At 38.2% G+C, this 19,029-nt stretch overlaps 1 protein-coding gene across 3 annotated transcripts; it reads left to right on the forward strand.

Annotated features, from left to right (window-relative positions):
- Positions 1-10: 10 nt before the first annotated feature.
- ATP5F1C (ATP synthase F1 subunit gamma) lies at positions 11-18,144 on the forward strand. Of its 3 annotated transcripts, XM_036908160.2 has the most exons (10): positions 11-158; positions 8,272-8,306; positions 8,841-8,972; positions 11,084-11,288; positions 11,846-11,989; positions 12,108-12,172; positions 13,739-13,894; positions 14,435-14,531; positions 17,350-17,386; positions 17,996-18,144. In XM_036908160.2, the coding sequence occupies exons 1-9, from the start codon at positions 103-105 to the stop codon at positions 17,354-17,356; spliced, it is 897 nt and encodes a 298-aa protein (XP_036764055.1). In that variant the 5' UTR covers positions 11-102; the 3' UTR covers positions 17,357-17,386; positions 17,996-18,144. The 3 variants fall into 3 exon arrangements, with proteins under 3 accessions (XP_036764055.1, XP_057354163.1, XP_036764057.1); XM_057498180.1 differs by lacking the exon at positions 17,350-17,386 and having other exon boundaries at positions 14,435-14,541; positions 18,005-18,144; XM_036908162.2 differs by lacking the exon at positions 17,350-17,386.
- The last annotated feature ends 885 nt before the right edge of the window (positions 18,145-19,029 follow it).

Below are 19,029 nucleotides of genomic sequence, written 5' to 3' on the forward strand. Positions count from 1 at the left end.
GCGAGACTGTAGGAGAAAACGGGGTGGGAAGGAAGTTGGGGAGCTCCTGCGCAGGCGCTGTGAAGTCTGTCTGACCGACCTTCAAGCCAGGCTGGGGCCACCATGTTCCCTTGGGCGGGCGCAGCTGGGCTCTCAGCTTGCGCGGTGCAGCCGCAATGGTACGGCAGCTGGCGGTGCGAGCCGGAGGGCTGTGAGGGGTGGGAGGCGCTGTGGGAATGGCAGCGGGCGCAGGCTAGTGGGACGGGGCAGAGGTCGCAGGGTAGGCCGAGCCCTCTTCCCGCTTGGGCCCCGGGCTCAGGCAGCGCCCCCGACCCGGGAGGGAGCGCTACGGGCCGTAGAGACTGCAGGGTCTCGCCACTTCTGCCGGGCGGGATGGGCCGGGTGAGAGCCTCGAGCAGTGGTCATCTCGGACTTACGGATCGAGGCCGTAGTTCAAACGATTGTCAGGCAGCCTAGATTCATTCACTCATCTGATAAATACTTGCGGGGCACTGGGAGTCGTGGAGTCTACCCGGCCCACAGAGGGAGGAGGCGGGGAGGACCCGAGGCAAGGTCTAGGGGAACGTTGAGTTGTACTTTGTGTCCTTGACGGCTTGCAAACCTTCGCGTGTTAGGCCTTCTGAGCGACCAGTTTATAGAGCAGCAACCCTTCAAGAGCTGCCGGATTCAGCCGGAACATGCAAGAAGCACCTGTCCAGTGGCAGGCGCTTTGCTGGGCACTAGTGAATAAGATATGTGCTCTTCTGAGCTGACGGTATTTGTGTGGAAGGGGATCTTAAAAATCTCTCTGCTGACGAGGAAGGGAAAGACGCTTAGCACTATCTTGAAGTAGTAAGCCTGCAAGGTCATGAAATTGTCCCAAGGTCCGGAGGTGGAGGAAATACATTGACATTTAAGTGCCATCTGTTAACTGTTATGCACGTTTTAAGGCTTTTAAGCATCGGTTCGCCCCCCCAAAATTGTATATTAGAAAGCCAGGAGTAGGCAAATAAACGTTGGTTTGTGGCTGGTGCCATATAATAGGATGAAATATCTTGAAGCTAGACCAGTCTGCAAGAATTTCAGGCGCAGTGCAAAGGGGATTATTAGCTATAGGCTGTGTGTAGCAATTTCGGGTTTTACAGTAACGGAGAATTCTAAGGAGCTACAGCACTAGATTTTTGTGTCCTAATCTACATGAAGGGACTATTAAGCACTAATTGAAATGGGTACTTTTTTTGCTAAGCAAAGAGTTCATAACAATAGACAAGATAATTAAGGGTGATGAGGTTGTTAAATCTGATGGGAAATACCTACATAAAAATGTTGGTGGATTTGCCTTGGAAGTCAGTTTGGTTTGTTTTTTGTTTTTTCCCTAATACTGAAAAAGAGTATTGGTGGGAATAAAGGAGTCACCGTAGTTGAGTTCTCAGACATTTGTCCCATTTGTTAGTCACTCAGCACACTTTTGTTGGGTGCCTGCCTGCATCAAGTTGGCACTGTGAAAGTGTTAATGGTGGTGGTGAACAAATGGACATGGGCTTAGTGACCTTCCTGGGGCAGTCCTGGCATGCGGTGGCCCTTAGCGCACAGCAGCCCTTCCTTGCTTCTTTCCCAGCTTGCTGTGCATTAGTGTTAACCCGTCAATACTTTTACCTTAAGTAGTAGTCAAGTTGATTTTTTAAAAATGGAGGAATTTCTGAAACAAGGACAAAGTACTTTACGTAAAATTGTAGAAATAACTTTATTTAAACCCTGTAAGACAATTTGAAGATCTTTTAATAAAGAATTGCTTTAAATAGGAGCTCTCTGGTCTGAGACAGGAACCTAAGTAGGCAAAGGTCTAAGTCGTGACCTCAATCCCTTTGGAATGTTGGTTTTAAATCGGCAGGTTATGAATATTCATTAGTCATCGGGTGGCACTGTGTAAAGCATTTGCACATATTACATCCCTCTGGGTGCCTGCTCTTTTGCTTCCCACTCATTGTAATTGCCTTTTAAATTCAGAAGTGAAAACCACCTTGATGTTTCACAATACACGGAGTTAATTTAGAAGGGGAGAAAAATACCTTCGCCTTTACAGAACCATGAAGGGGCACTTCCTCTGTTCTGTTTTGGTTATTGAAAGCTTTTAAAAGTGCAATTTGTAATTGTACAGTTTCTGTTTCAGGGAGATTAGTATACTGACATTAACCAAGTATTAGGCTTATTTAAAATCTTAGTGAAATTATCTTAATTGTTGTTTAGGGTATCAGTAAAATACCCTAAATGTTTAGAAATTGAAACTTTTTAAAAAAGTAGCATTTAAGAAAATAGAAATAAGAAATTTGGGGAAAAGAGTCTGTGGCTTTTTTTTTTGTCAAATTAAGGGAAAATATATTTCTGTGTCCTAGTGTTCCACATTATCTAAAATGGAACTGTTTTAGAATAGTGTACCAATAGCTATAAATTGAACTATAAACACTAGAAAGGAAGAGAGATGGCATTTCAGGAGAGGAAAGGCAGATTGTATTCTGAGACTAAGGTAGCAGATGGGAGGCATTAGGGTGTAGTATAGGACATGGACTCAGGAACCCACTGTTGAGATGTGAATCCTGACTGCCATTCACCTGGCTGTGTGACCTTGGGCAAGTTACTCAGTGTCTCTGGGCCACCATTTCCTCATCTGTTAAATGGGGGTAAGAATAGTACCCAATTCACTGGGTTTAGTGTGAAGAGCAAATGAGTCAGTATTTGTAAAGAACCGAGAGCAGTAGGAGAAATGTTGGTGTGGAACCAGATACATAAGTTGGAAAATGAAAATGACTTCATAAATATACTTGCTGCTTTAAATGTAAGGTTTTTTTAATGGTACTTGGCAAAGAAGATTGGATCATGGGTGGTGGTTGGTGAAGAAGTGCCAGGGAGTCTTTTTTGGTGGAGAGGCAGTGATGGACTTTCACATAGGCATTTATTATTAGAATTAGACAAACTTTATGATTTTTTTCCTTAAGAATTAGCTGAAGTTGCTTTTTCCTCAATTTTTATATTATACACCATTATACACTCCTTAAAATTCTTCGAACTCTGAAATTTCTTTAAATGATGAATCATTCTCCCAAGCAACCTTGCTGACTCCCTTCTCCAGTGCTTTCAGGTTTTTTAACAGTGCTGCATGATCATAGTAGATAATAGTAACCGACTATCTGATTTTCCACCCACTGTATTTGATAGTTTCAAATTTCTACAGCAATCTCCTGAGGATTTCTCAGGACATGATACAGTTTTCCATAACATATAACTGATTCAAAATTTTCTTTTATCTTTTCATTTGCAATAATTATATATTCATTTCAGCAGACAATCACTAAAGAGAGCTGGGATCAGCTCATGGTTATTCTGTACTCAAATTGTACTTTAAAGTTGTGACATGGGTTGACATCTTTAGAACTAAATGAAGGCTAAACACCAGAGTTTATCAAAATGGGAGATTAGGGCATATGCCCAACATAAAGAATAGCAAAAGGTCCTATGTTTTCATACCTCTCCCTGGGGTTACTTATGGAAACTAAAACATTGTGTTCATCCAGGTATGGCATGCAGTTCAAATTTGTTACATATAATACTCTCTGACTAGAAATTTGTATCAATTAAGTTGAGTGTCTGCCTAAAGCTATAATGTACCAATGTCACTCTTTATAGTCTATAATTGAGAATGTTTGGGGGTGGAAAAGTAATTATAGGAAATAAAATAAAATAAAATTGTCCAAAAAACAGTGTTACTTTTCAAGTGCCATTTTGAAAAGACGTCAGTGGAACAATCATTATTTTACATGAGTCTGTACTCTTAAACAGCAGAGCCTGTCAGCATTTGCCAGCTTTCACCTTTTCCTTTAGAAAGTCCATTCTTACAAGCAAACCTAGTATTTTCCTCCTCTAAAATTTCTAATTCCTCTAATAATTTCGTGATATTTGTAAGAAACTGTCAAACCACATTCCAAAGTAGTCATGTCATTTTGCATTCCCACCAGTAATCAATGAGAGTTTCTGTTCCACATCCTCATCATCTAGTATTAGTTTTTAAAAGTTTTAACCATTCTTACATGTATATGGTTGTATCTCATTGCTTTAATTTGCAGTTCCCTAATGACACAGAGCATCTTTTAATCTGCTTATTTGCCATTGGTTTATCTTCGGTGAGGTATGTGTTTGTATGTTTTGCACATTTTTTTAAACAATAATAAAACATTTTTTATTTGGGTTGCTTATTGTTGAGTTTTACTAGTTCTTTGTATATTTTGGTTAATGCTCTTTATCAGATTTGTGTTCTGCAAATATTTTCTCCTAGTGTGTGGCTTGTCTTTTCATTCTTTTAACGGTGTTGTTGGAGAGCAGAAGTTTTTAAAATTGATGAAGTCCAGTTTATCAATTTTTTTCTTTCATGGCTCATGCTTTTTGTGTTTATCTAAAACCTCGTAGCCAAACCCACAGTACCTAGATTTTCTCCTTGGTATCTTGTAGAAATTTTATAGCTTTGTGTTTTACTTTAGATCTAATGATCCATTTTAAATTAGTTTTTTGGAAAGGTGTAGGATCATTGTCTAGATTAATATTTTTGTATATGGATGTCAGTGTTCCAGTACCATTTGTAGAAAAGAGTATTCTTTCTCCATTCAATCACCTTTGCTCCTTTATCAAATATCAGTTGTCTGTATTTGGACCTATTTCTGGGCTCCCTGTCCTGCTCCACTGATCTACTTGTCCATTCTTTCACCAGTACTGTACTGTCTTGATTACTGTAACTTTATATAATCTCAAAGTCATGTAGTGTCAGTTCTCTGGCTTTGTTCTTCTGCAAAATTGTGCTGGCCATTCTTGATGTTTTGCCTTTCCATATAAACGTTAAAATCGGTTTGTTGATATCCTTCAACCATACTATAACTGGTTATTGGTTCCAGGAGTTCTTTGCGAACTCAGGGATTTTTCTCTGTAGGCAGTCATGTCATCTATGAACAAAGAACATGCTTTCTTTCCTCCCAATCTGTACAGCTCTTACCTCTTTTCTTGTCTTAATGCATTAGTTAGGACTACCAGTAGAGTGTTGAATAGGAGTGGTGAGGGAGGACATCCTAGCCTTGTTCCCAGTCATAGGGGGAAAGCTGGTTTCTCACCATAGGGTTTTTTGTAGATGTTCTTTATCAGTTTGAGGAAGTTCTCCTCTATTCCTAGTTTAATGAGAGGTTTTATCATAAGCTGGCGTTTTGTGTTTAATTTCTCAAATACTTTTCCTACATCTATTAATACATCGTTTTTCTTCTTTAACCTATTGATGTGATGGATTATGTTATTTGACTTTCCAAATGATGAACCACTCTTGCACACCTGGAATATATCCACTTTGTTGTGTTGTATGATTCTTTTTAATACATTATTGGATCCAGTTTACTAATATTATTTTCTTTAAACTGTTGGCATCTATGTTCATGAGAGATACTATCTTCTAATTTTCACTTCTTACAGTGTCTTTATCTGGTTTTGTTAGTAGGTGATGCTGGCCTCAGAATTAGGAAGTGTTCCCTCTCCTAATTTCACCTTCCCTTTTTGGGGGGCACCATCTACCATGTTTGTTGATAGTTACAAATCTGTATCTCAAGTCTCAAAAACCCCATATTTCCCTTGTTGGACATTTCCACCTGGGCCCCTGGGCTTTTTAACTATATCACTCAGGATTCATTATCTCTAGGAGATGTCTCCCAGCCAGTTTTTCTACCTTGTTTAATAACAACACTGTCCACTCAGGTTATTTAGTTAGAAACCTTTGGGTCATTCTTACTATTTTCCTTTCTTATCTTAAGAACTTGCTCTCAAATCTGGTCTCTTGTTCCTCTGTTCACATCTTAGTCCAGGTCTTGCCTTCTCCTCTCTGGAAGCTGCAGCAGCCCCTTCTTCAGTCTCCATGTCAGCAATATTCCAACATCATTTTGTGCTTTTCACTGCCATCTGAGATGCTTTATTGAAAAACTAAACTGGTCTGTGGGCTTATAAACATTCATCATTTCCCTACTACTATAAAAGAAAATGTAAATGTATTAACCCAACCTATGTCTCCCACCTCAAAACTACATCCTCCTTAGGCCTTCCTTTATGCGCAGTTTCCTAATAAGTTCTCCCATGGAGCTTTCCAAGCAAAGACAGACTGTCTGTGTGGATTTAATAAGGGCTGCAAGATAGTTTCTCTTTGATCATGTTATCTTCCCCAGGAAAGTAAAGATCCTTTCATATTTATCTTTCACTAACATTACATTTCAGTAAAATCATCTTGATTTTTGTTCACTAGCAATTTAATTTTAAAAGGCTGTAGAAAAATAATGTAAAACTAAGTTTTCATAAGTCTCTTTTATGCTTCTTGTAATCCAGGAACATATCTAGAAACAGTAGCCGTTGTGAGTACACATTTATTAAACTGAGTTGAAAAAGTTAAGGAATGCTTTTTAGAAGTAGCAGACCTTGGTTTTAAAAATAGCTGGATAAGTAATCCTGAGAAGGAAGAATAAAGCGGGGGGAGATTACGCTCCCTGACTTAAAGCTCTACTACAAAGCCACAGTAATCAAGACAATTTGTTATTGGTATATAAGAACAGACCCATAGACCAATGGAACAGACTAGAGAACCCAGATATAAACCCAAGCATATATGGTCAATTAGTATATGACAAAGGAGCCATAGATATACAGTGGGGAAATGACAGCCTGTTCAACAACTGGTTGTTGACAAAACTGGACAGCTACATGCAAAAGAATGAAACTGGATTATTATCTAACCCCATACATAAAAGTAAACTCAAAATGGATCAAAGACCTGAATGTAAGTCATGAAACCATAAAGCTCTTAGAAGGAAACATAGGCAAAAATCTCTTGAATATGAGCAACTTTTTCTGAATGCATCTCCTCGGGCAAGAGAAACAAAATAAAAAATGAACAAATGGGACTACACCATGCTAAAAAGCTTCTGTACAGCAGAGGACACCATCAACAGAACAAAAGGCATCCTACAGTATGGGACAATATATTTGTCAACAAGGGGTTAACATCCAAAATACATAAAGAACTCATACGCCTGAACGCCCAAAAAAGCAAATAACCCTATTAAAAAAATGGGCGGAGGATCTGAACAGACACATCTCCAAAGAAGAAATTCAGATGGCTAACAGGCACATAAAAAGATGCTCCACATAACTAATTACAGGGAAATGCAATTTAAGACCACAATGAGATATCACCTCACACCGTTAGAATAGCCAACATCAAAAAGACGAGGAACAGCAAATGCTGGTGAGGATATGGAGAAAGGGGAACACTCCTATACTGCTGGTGGGAATATAAATTAGTTCAACCATTGTGGAAAGCAGTATGGAGGTTCCTCAAAAAACTCAAAATAGAAATACCATTTCACCCAGAAAATGGAAGTGACCTAAGTGTCCATCAGTAGATGAATGGATAAAGATGTGGTACATACACACAATGGAATATTATTCAGCCATAAGAAGAAAACAAATCCTACCATTTGCAACAAATGGATGGCACTAGAGGGTATTATGCTCAGTGAAATAAGCCAGGCGGAGAAAGACAAGTATCAGATGATTTCATTCATCTGTGGAGCATTAAGAACAAAGCAAAAACTGAAGGAACAAAACGGCAGCAGACTCACAGAACCCAATAATGGACTAACAGTTGCCAAAGGGAAAGGAACTGTGGAGGATGGGTGGGAAGGGAGGGAGATAAGGGGTATTATGATGAGCACATATAATATAGGGGGCGGGCACGGGGAAGGCAGTATAGCACAGAGAAGACAAGTAGTGACTCTATAGCATCTTACTATGCTGATGGACAGTGACTGTAATTGGGTATGTGGTGGGGACTTGAGAATGGGGGGAATCTAGTAACCACAACATTGCTCATGTGGTTGTACATTAATGATACCAAAATTTAAAAAAAAGAAAGTTGGATAGCCTAACAAGGGGGAGGACTTTCCTGTCATGGAAACAATGTATGCAGAGATAGGTGGGAATAGAGCCTGTGAATTCCACTGTGACTTCAGTGTGTGATTGTGCTGGTTGGATCAAACAAAATGAGTCCATTGATAGAGTGCTTGGTGTTGGTATTAAGGAATTAAAATACATGCACATTGAGTTCTATATTTGATGGTTTCCTTAAGAAGCATTTTTCAAGTAAGTATATTAACTTTGGAAGTTTTCTTGTATTGAACTAATTTTTTTAAAAAACTGAAGTATTTTTAATACCTTTATTCTCAGGATCCAAGTTCGAAATATGGCAACTTTGAAAGATAGTAAGTACTTTATCTTCAATATGTCAATTAAGAAAAACTAAACTTTGACAGATAAAAACATTTAAAAAAATATGTCTTAGCCCATGATATATTTTTTCAAAATGGTCTAAATGAATGTACATCATATGTGCAGAAAATGGAACTTGTTTTGGAAAAGACCAGTGTGAGGTGACCCACAGTTCTGATTTTATTGTCTGTAGCATGAGGATAGAACTAGAAAAAACTACTATTTGTTTAGCTGTCAAATCAGTGTTACAGAATGTGTAGTTAAAGGCCATTTTCAATATCATTGAACGTTTTAAGTGCATATTTATTGTTCTCTTCTGTTGCCATTTTCCTTGTCCTATTGAAGTGGCAACTAGGTTTGACCTTTTATCAGTGCTAGTTGTGGCATTGAGCCTGCTTTAGCGTCATGCTTGCATTGATGGTCTGAGTGCTAATTTTATCCCACCTTGCAGCTTAGAAAGATATTTTGTTAAGTTCACAAATGAAATTATAACTCCTTTATCTTAACAGAGCACTTATATTTTCCAGTTACCAGGCGACTAAAGTCCATCAAAAACATCCAGAAAATTACCAAATCCATGAAAATGGTGGCGGCAGCAAAATATGCCCGAGCTGAGAGGGAGCTGAAGCCGGCTCGCGTGTATGGCACAGGGTCTTTGGGTAAGGGGCACGTGGTGCACAGATGGTGGGGAATCACTTAGCATAACAAAGGTCACCACTGATATTTTCTGTTAGTGCTTCCTGTGAAGACAGGTCTATCCTGTGTATTTTCCCATTTTTGTCAGAAGTCGGTGCAGGTAGGAACTGTCAGCTCCTGCCTTACAGATGAGAAAAGCCAGCATGCTGAAGTCGAGTTGCCCTTGCCCAAATCCATACTTACATGTTTGGCCTAAAGTCTGTTAACCACTGTATGTGACTATGTTAACTTTTTAAAAACTCTGAAAATTTTCCTAGATTATTAAATATGCCATCAAAAGAACTTGGCAACATAGTATATCCAATTCAGGTGCTTGGTTTCATCCCATTACACTGATGTGATATTTTGGGGCTGTTGGGTTGGGGGAGCTGGCTGGTAGTCTGGTGACTCAGGAACACATGTGACTGGAATGTTTAAACCTCAGCTGGAAAGAAGGAATACTTTTCTTATTTCAAAATTGAAAATATATCTTTATTTTCTGTGTATTGATGTATCTATGTATTAGATGTAAATTACCTTGTGTAATTTCTTGTGCTCTTCCATATTTTTTTAAACATTGGTTTATACTGCTAAAGAAATTTTTGCATGAGGAAACAATAGAGCCCTAGGCTTTAGTGGAAATGGCTCCATGTTTTAGAACTGCTGTGGTTAGTTTCATGAACAGGTATAGAGGAGATTCTGGGTCAGGGTTTAGCAATCTTGACCACCTCCAACCATTTGCTCTCATGAGTCCTGTTACCTGTCAAGCACAACTGAGCATATAGTTGCTGGCTCAGTAAAGGTCGATTGGTAAATCGCTATTTATTTATATATGAAAAGGGGAAGTGATTTCCCTATTGACCTTGATAGCTGATTTATTAATAAGTACAATAAATTTTGTTTCCCCCCAAAAAACTCTATAACCACAAAACTATCAAATAAAGAAGAAACTCTCTTAAATAGCTGATTAGAGTATTTGTGGTAAAATACTAAAAATTCAAGTCAAGGCTGCCAATCAGCTTGTAAGTTCTTCAAACTAAAATACTAACTGCTAGGTATTAAATGGCTAATCATTTAAAATATTTAGAAATTTAAAATAGACATTCTGAACAATATAAAACATAGAGACTTAAAAGGAATATTTTCTTACTCTCCTGAACTTTGAAGTATTCTCTCTGCTTTTTATGGAGGGTCCTCAGGCGTTAACCCTGCTCTATTCTGGAAAAGGTACTAGAAGGGGTTTTGTCAAAACGGTGACTGTGGCTGCTGTGAAAATGCACCTCCCACCCACTGGGAGCACAGTTGCCAGGCCCACCCTGTGTTTACACCCAGGCCATGCCTCCCTGGCTGCTCCTAGCTGGCTCCTGAGCAGGCAGCATACTAAAACAGGCATGTTTTGGGACACTTGGGGCTCCCAGCAGCCTTGCTGAACTTTCCCCAAACTGCACAGGGTCCCAGGAAGCTGCCCCCAGCCAGCTTTCTTCCTTCTCTTTCCTGTTGCCAGAGCTGTCCCTCAGTGTGACCTGTCATCTCTCGCAGGCGTCCCACATGAATTCTATGTGTATTTCATCCCATTTAACCCCTTCTCGGCCTCTGCTTTTTGGAAGACTAAACCAACAAAGTGAGGTTGTGAAACGAATCCCAAAGATAAAGTAGCATCTGTTAATTTAATGTCAATGGTTTTATAAATCTTGATATACCATTTATATGAGCAGTTTAGTAAATATTTGCTTCCTACATTTTTGGCTGTATACTGAAGATCTATATTCTTTAGAAGCCTGTTATCTAGATAAATGTTACCTCTGTAATTCTGGCCTCTACAAATTCTTTAATTGTACTAGAGATTCCTTCTAGTCTGTATTTGAGGCGAGTTGGCCATTAAATGACCTTTAGGAAGCTTTGTCATACAGAGATTTAAACTTTATGGTTCTCAGTCTGATTGTAAAGAGAGTAAGTATACAGGCACTTGATTATGTTAGTCAAGGTTAAATGCATGATTTTGAAAACAGCCAACTCTTTGTAAATTAGCAGTTATTTCTATATTTCTATATTCTATACACGTATTTTTAAATTCTTGCCCTTTTTTGTCTTTAAGCTCTGTATGAAAAGGCTGATATTAAGGTGCCTGAAGACAAGAAGAAACACCTCCTCATTGGTGTGTCCTCAGATCGAGGACTTTGTGGTGCTATTCATTCCTCCATTGCTAAACAGATGAAAAGTGAGGTGACCACACTCACAGCAGCTGGAAAGGAGGTTAAGCTTGTTGGAATTGGCGATAAAATCAGGGGTATACTTCACAGGTGATTTAAATACATATTATTTACATTTAAAAGGATGCAAACATGAATAAATGGAAGTTTCTTTGATAGTTCATTAAAGCAAGGTGTCTGTTTTGATTATCTGTTTTATACTCAGAGAAGTTTTTGTTTGTTTGTATTTTTTCCAAGATATATTAGAATATATAGATTTACTGTTTTCTACTTGACTTTTGCTTCTCCTTTATCCAAACCATAAATGGAATGAAATGGGAATATAAAAAGCTAATGACATTTTTAAAAATGAGGACTCTGAGATGCTGTCCCATCCAGAAATGTCAGACGTGAACAATAGTTAATTAGTATTGGAAGGAAAGAAATAAAGGCATAGAGAAATACAAAATAAGAAAGGCCTGATTGTTGGCCTTAGTTCTTTTCAGGCATTAAAGGCTAAGAATAATCTGTGATGGTGGATCAGTTTAGTGATCACCCTTCCCCCGAGAAAAAGCTCCATCTGCAGTAGTAATGCTTCTTTCCTGGGCCCTGAGAGCTCTCAGCAGAGGTATTCTGCTGACTTTTCTCATGTGATCTCTTTCTTACAGAACTCATTCTGACCAGTTTCTGGTGACATTCAAAGAGGTGGGAAGAAAACCCCCTACTTTTGGAGATGCATCAGTCATTGCCCTTGAATTATTAAATTCTGGATATGAATTTGATGAAGGCTCTATTATCTTCAATCAATTCAGGCAAGAAAAATTTAACAAAGCTTTTTAATGTTTCTGTTCATATTTTAAAATAAGTAAATGTCTACTTAACAAAGGCAAAAAATTATTCGAAATTTACATTTGCTTTTGTCATTTCTAGGTCTGTCATCTCCTACAAGATAGCAGAAAAGCCCATCTTTTCCCTTGATACTGTTGCAGGTGCTGGTAAGTAGTTTTTGTATGACAAGTACTTTTCCACATGGAAAGGAGAGATGTGTACATTTAGGAAAGTAGTGTTAGGATGGCCTGGTTCAGCAGGGGCAGAATGTTTCCATAACCACCTATTAGTGGCTTCCATGATACTGTCATCCATTCATTGTTTAATAACTCTTACTCTATTCTTCATTAATTGAACAAATAAATACTGAAGGCATCATTAGACATGTTTTCTGTTCTCAAAGATTGAAGAGCTTAGTTAGAAAGTGGCTTTGCAGACTGTCTGGGAACTCTACCTAAGCATAATATAGTCAGAAGCTCTAGAATAGAGAACAGTGTTCTCAACTAATTTACACCAACCCACTCCATTCTCTTATTTTATTTGAATAGTCATCATTGCTCAGTGAAGCAGCCTAGAAATAATGTTCTGGAACTGATTTTATTTTCCTAAGGCTTTTTCCCCTTCTATATATTAATAGATCATCTATTTTGAGATGTATACTTTTTGACATTTTAACATCTCTGAAATTGAGATCTTTCTACCTATCAGTGGCATGTCATTTTTAATTAGCTGTTACTTTCTTTCCTAATGGTACGTAAAATAGGGGTTATAATCCATAGCATCTTAAGTTTGATGAAATATAGGACTGTTTCACCACTTTACCCTAATAAATGAATTTTAAAGAGTACTGCTAAATTTCTGGAACATAATGACTAAAATGCATATCAGCCTCTAATTCCTCCCCTACTCTTCCATAATCTTAGAAATGTTCTCCCTCTCTCATTTTCCTGACGATACTGAGATCTCTCCAGTAATCAAATGGCTAAATAGGGATTTTTGTCCTACACTGAATACACTGTACTGGTTTCAGTTCTTTGTTAATTTCTTTATTGAAGAAAACAGTGTTTGCTGACTTTGTGCCAGGCACTCTCATCAATGCCATCTAGAGGACTTCATATCCATGAGATGTAGTGAAGTTATTAAGCATCTGAAGTAGAATATCAAAGGCTTTTACACATTATATTTTGCTGAAATTCTGCTGTAATCTATAGTGTGGAAATAAAAGAAACTTTTAGAACTGAGTCTTTTAACCTATCTTACATTAACTCTGTGATTAAAAAAGAATTTTTTATTAAGATATTATTGATGTACACTCTTATGAAGGTTTCACATGAAAAAACAATGTAGTTAATACATTCACCCATATTATTGTGTCCCCCCTATACCCCATTGCAGTTACTGCCCATCAGTATAGTAAGATGCCACAGAGTCAATGTTTGCCTACTCTGTGCTACACTGTCTTCCCCATGATCCCCCCGACACCATGTGTGCCAATCATAACACCCCTCAATCCCTTCTCCCTCCCCGCAACCCCCTCTCCTCCACCCCTCCCCTTTGGTAACCACTAGTCCCTTCTTGGAGTCTGTTGCTGTGTTTTGTTCCTTCAGTTTTGCTTCATTGTTATACTCCATAAATGTAACTCTGATTATAAGGATTTTTATACTAGTAAGCTGACTTATTAAGTCACTCCTGTGCTTTATTGCTTCAAAGAAATGTATGACTTGCTTTAACAGAGAGCTTGAGTATCTATGATGATATTGATGCTGACGTGCTGCGGAATTACCAGGAATTCAATCTGGCCAACGTTATCTACTATTCTCTAAAAGAGTCTACCACGAGTGAGCAGAGTGCCAGGATGACGGCTATGGACAATGCCAGCAAGAATGCTTGTGAGTGTGCAGCAGGTCTCTGCCAGGAGAATTCTCTTGCTGAGAGTAGCATGAAGACCTGCCTATTAAATGCACTGCTGACATCCTTGAAGTAGACCAGGTAGCAAGAGAACTAGGATCTAATCCTGGGCTTGTCCTGATTTTTGAAGTTTTTGACCAATTACTATCTCTTTCCTTGAATTTTCATTTGAAAAGATAGAAAAATAGTATTGTCTGCCTTAAAGGAAGTATCTTTCTTGGCAGTAAATTTGCAAGTACTTTGAAAAGGTATCCCATGGAAGATGTAAAAGTATCTTCATTAAGTTTTTTTTCTTTAGGAGAGCAAGGTACAAGCTTTTATTTAGAAATAAAGTGAGAGAATAGAGCTCCTGGCTAACACCAGGAGGGGACAAGAGAGCCCCCTTCATTAAGTTTTTTGGGAGACGATTTTGGGACCCAAAAATTAACAGAATCTCTTTCTAAATTTTGAACAAGTTAATGAACAGAGTTACTCTTTTCTAGTGGTAGGTTTTGTTGTCTGATCTTTTGGTGTGTTTACAGCTGAGATGATTGACAAACTGACGTTGACGTTCAACCGCACACGCCAGGCTGTCATCACAAAGGAGCTGATAGAAATCATCTCCGGCGCTGCGGCCCTGTGAGTCATTGTGCAATGCCTTCAGAGACTTTCTCATCTGTGTCTGCTAGCTACAAGTTTCAATGTATAAAAGTTTCCAGTTTTGTTTTGTCTGTTAAAGATGAAATGATCCTTTTATTGATCTTGTAACCTACTCTTAAGATATAAAGATTTGGTGAAAGGGGGATCTGTGGTTTAGCTGAAACATTCAGGATTCGTTTCTTCTTTTTGGAAATCTGTATATGGTTTTCAGTTTCCTAAAGCATTAGGAATAAGGTTGTGGATAATTCAGCATTACAAACCAAGTTTTTTGAGTTCAGGACTGGTTTTGAGTTTGGTTGCACATAAATATAAATCACTGAATGGTGGTAGGGTCCAGGATTTTTTACTTACTAAGTTTTCTTTATCAAGATAATTAACCACTTTCCTCAAAATTTCATGGTTGTCAAGCTATATTAATGTTTGTGACACAGGGGTTAAGGTAATTGGAATTCTATTCAACAAACTATTGGATTGAACACCCACTGTGTGCAAAGTTCAGTGCTAGGCACAGTGTTGAAGGAAGCAATCCTTTCAAAACAGTGACATTCTAATAGGATAAGAAAAATATGCAGATAATTTTGATGTATATAGTAGGTTATCTTCGACTATTTATCACCTCCTACTAATTGGTCACCAAATTCTATAAATTTTACCTTCTAAATATCTGAACCTTTTCCCTTTATGCCCACTTAGTGCAGATCCTTGTCCTTTCTCTCCTGAATTAAAAAACGTATTTTTTTAAGTGGCTCTGAAGTACCAAACCCTTTGCTCAACACTGAGGATGTGTTGGTGACAGTAATTCCCTTCAGAGCTCACAGCCCTAACAGGGAGGGTAGATGTCGTATTAGAAATTGCACTTGAGCACAAGTCAGCAAACTGGCCCAGAGCTAAGAAGGGATTTTCCCTTTCTAAAGGGTCATAAAAAAGAGAGTGTGACAGTACTTGACCCACAAAATCTAAAGTATTTACTCTCTGACCCTTGGAACAGAGTGTTCTGAGGAAAATAACAGAATCCATTCTCTGTTACATAATCATCCTGAAGCGATGGCTTAGCTTGATATATGGGAGCCCTTATCGCCTGGCCAGCAGCCCTCTCATTTAGTCCCACAGATGACCAGTTCAGTCTTCCCTGGGCCTCAGCCACTTTGCTCCTCTTCCAGTCCCACAAATATGCCATGCTCTCTTCTCCCCTTCACAATGGCATGTGCTTCTGCCTGAAGTGCCCTTCCTTTCTTCCCCTTGCACCTTGGTTTTTCATCTGACTTTCCTAAAAAGATAAACCTGGTTTGTCTTTCCTAACTGTGCCGAGAGTCCTTTCTTCCAGAAAATCTGCCTTCACAGTTTGGGTGGGGTTCCCTCTTCTAGCGTCCTATGCTTACTTTTATCAGCAGTCACACCACTTTACTGGAATTGTCTTTTTATTAGTGTATTCCTGTGGCATGGGAGGGACAAGGACTAGCCCACTTTAAAGCCCTATCAACTGGTACATACTCCTCAGTAAATATTTGCTGAGTGAATGAATGACGTGCCATAAGAACTGGAAGTTCAGAAGAGGGAAAAATAACATTTTACTGGGTATGTGAAAACATTGGTCCTTGTTTAAGAATCAGGGATAGGTTCATCAGGAAGGTGAAGTTAGTCCTTAAGTGTTGTCTCTGAGGGTAGACACTGGACAGGATGCCAAAGAGACACAAATAAAACTGTTTGAGACCATTCTATAAGTTTTTCATTAGATCTGTCAGCTTTGCATCCTGTGCATCCTTCCTTCTCTTAACTGCTTTGCAAACATGACTTTAACCCACCTCTCAGTCTGCTCACTAGTGTTGTATCATTAGCATCATAGCATCCAGTGCAGTGACTAAGATCCTGCCACTTCCTAGCTTAATAAACGGCTAAGATGCTCCTTCTATGACTCAGTTTTGTCATCTGTATCATGGGGGCTAATATAGGGATTAAGTAAACATTATTTATTAAGCCTCCTTGTTCTCTGTGTCCTACTGCCAATGCTGATTTCTTTTTAGATGTTAAGTATGAGGAAGTCTGGGGGAAAGAACTGCATTCTCAAGGTTCCAGGGGCTGAGAGGTCAGAGAACCAAGGTCCTCTTTTTCTCCTGAAAAAGGAATGCTAGGAATAAACCATGAGGATACAACATCTGCAGAATTGAGGACCAGACTCTCAGTTAGGAATGTGGGAAACCTGATGAAAAAGCAGCAGAATCAAATGAAATGAGGAGAGGGAGACTGGAGTATAAAAACTGAGATCAGAAAAAGAATTCAAATAATTGGAAATAGACTTGACTGCCCACTTACTAGAATGGTAGCCTTTATTAAGTTGGCTGTGCAGTCCCAAGGTTGGATTGTTTGTGTAAGAGGCTTGCATGCTTTCTAGTTTATCAGTTATTCTGGCTGAAGATTAATATTCAGTACAGACACATTTGGCTATTTAGTAATAAAAGGCATGAATAAACCGTAATATTAGAAGTGTCAAGTATATATTAGTTGCCACCCTAAAAGTTTTAGATATATTGTATGCTATTTATAGAAATAGTTGTTAAATTACACTTCATAGTCTTGCCTACTTACATGAACATGGTTTTATTGCTTCTAACCAGATTGAAGTCAGTAACTTTTATAACATTGACTTTGTTTTAAAGGAATATTTGGTAACCATATGATACGCTCAAAATAACAAGTGAGGAAATGGACGTTTTTAGTTGGAAATTATGTGTAATTAACTAGCATGGATTGCTTCTTCACCGGCTTGTTTTGTCTTTTTTTTTCCTAATGTAAAAACCAGGGATTAGTGAAAATCAAGTTTCATCCTCAGACAAGAGGTAAAGTGGTAATATTTCATATACTCTCCCCAGACACCTTCAGAAAAGAAAACCAGCTAGATACAATTGAAGCAAGTTTAGCAACAGTGAAACAGATTCTCTGAGATTTAGATTGCTAGACCCATTTATAGTAGCTGCCAACTTGTGGGAGCATATAGTAATGCTAGGGGGATTTTTTTTTTTTTTAAATAACTTACAGGATAGAAAATTAGTGTTATTTTGAGGTGTAACAGATAAACTGATGAATTGTGGTGGCTCTCAAACTATGGTCTCAGGACCCCTTGATATCTGACTTAATGGAAGACAGATTCTCATCTATTCTTGTATTCAGTCTGTTCTGGTATTACACATCATGTAGGTTCTGGAAAACTCTACCATATACTCTTGAGAATGAGAGTAAAACAGGCAAATAAGATAATGAAAATAGTTTTGCCTTCAGATCCCATGAAAGGATCCCCTGACCAAAATTTGAGAACCACCAGTGTAGAGTAACATTGTATTTTGTAAAGTCAGTTATTTAAACCCCACTTAAATATGTGTTATCTCTTGGCATTATTTTTCCAGAAAATGCCATTTAGATTTTTATTTGTTCTGTACCTTGTTTTTCAGGTAAAAAAGAAAAAGGAGGATCCAGCCAGCTGATTCTGTTTTCTTCTTACTGCTGTGCTTGGCAGAAGGAATTGTTGGTCCATCATTGAAGTTACTGAAGACAGCAAGATACTTGTAACTATCTTAAAATAAACAACTTAACATAAGAACGTCACTGTCTTTTCTTATTATATAGAACAATTACAGTTTTTAAATGAGATGTTAAAACATTTTTTTAAATTACCATGCTACTATTAAAATGTTGTGGTAAAAAGATAATTGAAGAGGTCCTTCTGATTTTATAATTACCTAACAACCTTAAAAAGTCAGCTTTCTTTGGGATCATGGTGGAAGGAAGAGGCTACAGGCCACCACCTCAGCCCAGGCCTGCCTCCTTTTGTATCTTCAAAGACCAGCTAATTAAATTAAGTAAAAATACTATTAAAGTCATCCATTGTTTCTCATATATGGCATATAGTATTCCAGGCATAGCCTTACTCAAACTTTTTAAATATCTTCTCCAAGTACTAAGAAACATTTCAGTATGATATTCATTCCATATTCACATTTAGATAAACTTTAGATAGAATGCCTGAGTGGATTACACACAAGATGGCCATGTCAAAATGTCAAGTTTTTTTTCCAGTTTAGTCAATCTAGTTTATTACAAAAGTAGTATGTAAATTCCAAAAAGGCTACAGAACTGTAAAAAACCGTAAAAACCTACTCATACCAGTTTTATGTGTATTATTTTTTACTTAAAAACCATTAAATAAATACATTGAGAAAGAATTATTCAAATGTATTCAACTAGTTTCATAAAAATATATAGTATATATAAAAACTGATGAACCACCACAAACCTGTAAAGAACAGTACTGTCACTGTGAGAATGCTGTCAGAAGGTAAACTGAATAGAATCTCAGCATCATTTTGTAGCTTCTCTGGGATTTTAAGAGCCAGTGTGGATGGGTCAATGAAGCTGTGAGAACAGCTCACCATAGGTGAGGCATCAGGTGGATGTGCAGTGTGTCCTAAGTACCAGATGCCCGTCA

Source organism: Manis pentadactyla, chromosome 3, assembly GCF_030020395.1.
Source record: "Manis pentadactyla isolate mManPen7 chromosome 3, mManPen7.hap1, whole genome shotgun sequence".
In the NCBI taxonomy this organism is placed as follows: Eukaryota; Metazoa; Chordata; class Mammalia; order Pholidota; family Manidae; genus Manis; species Manis pentadactyla.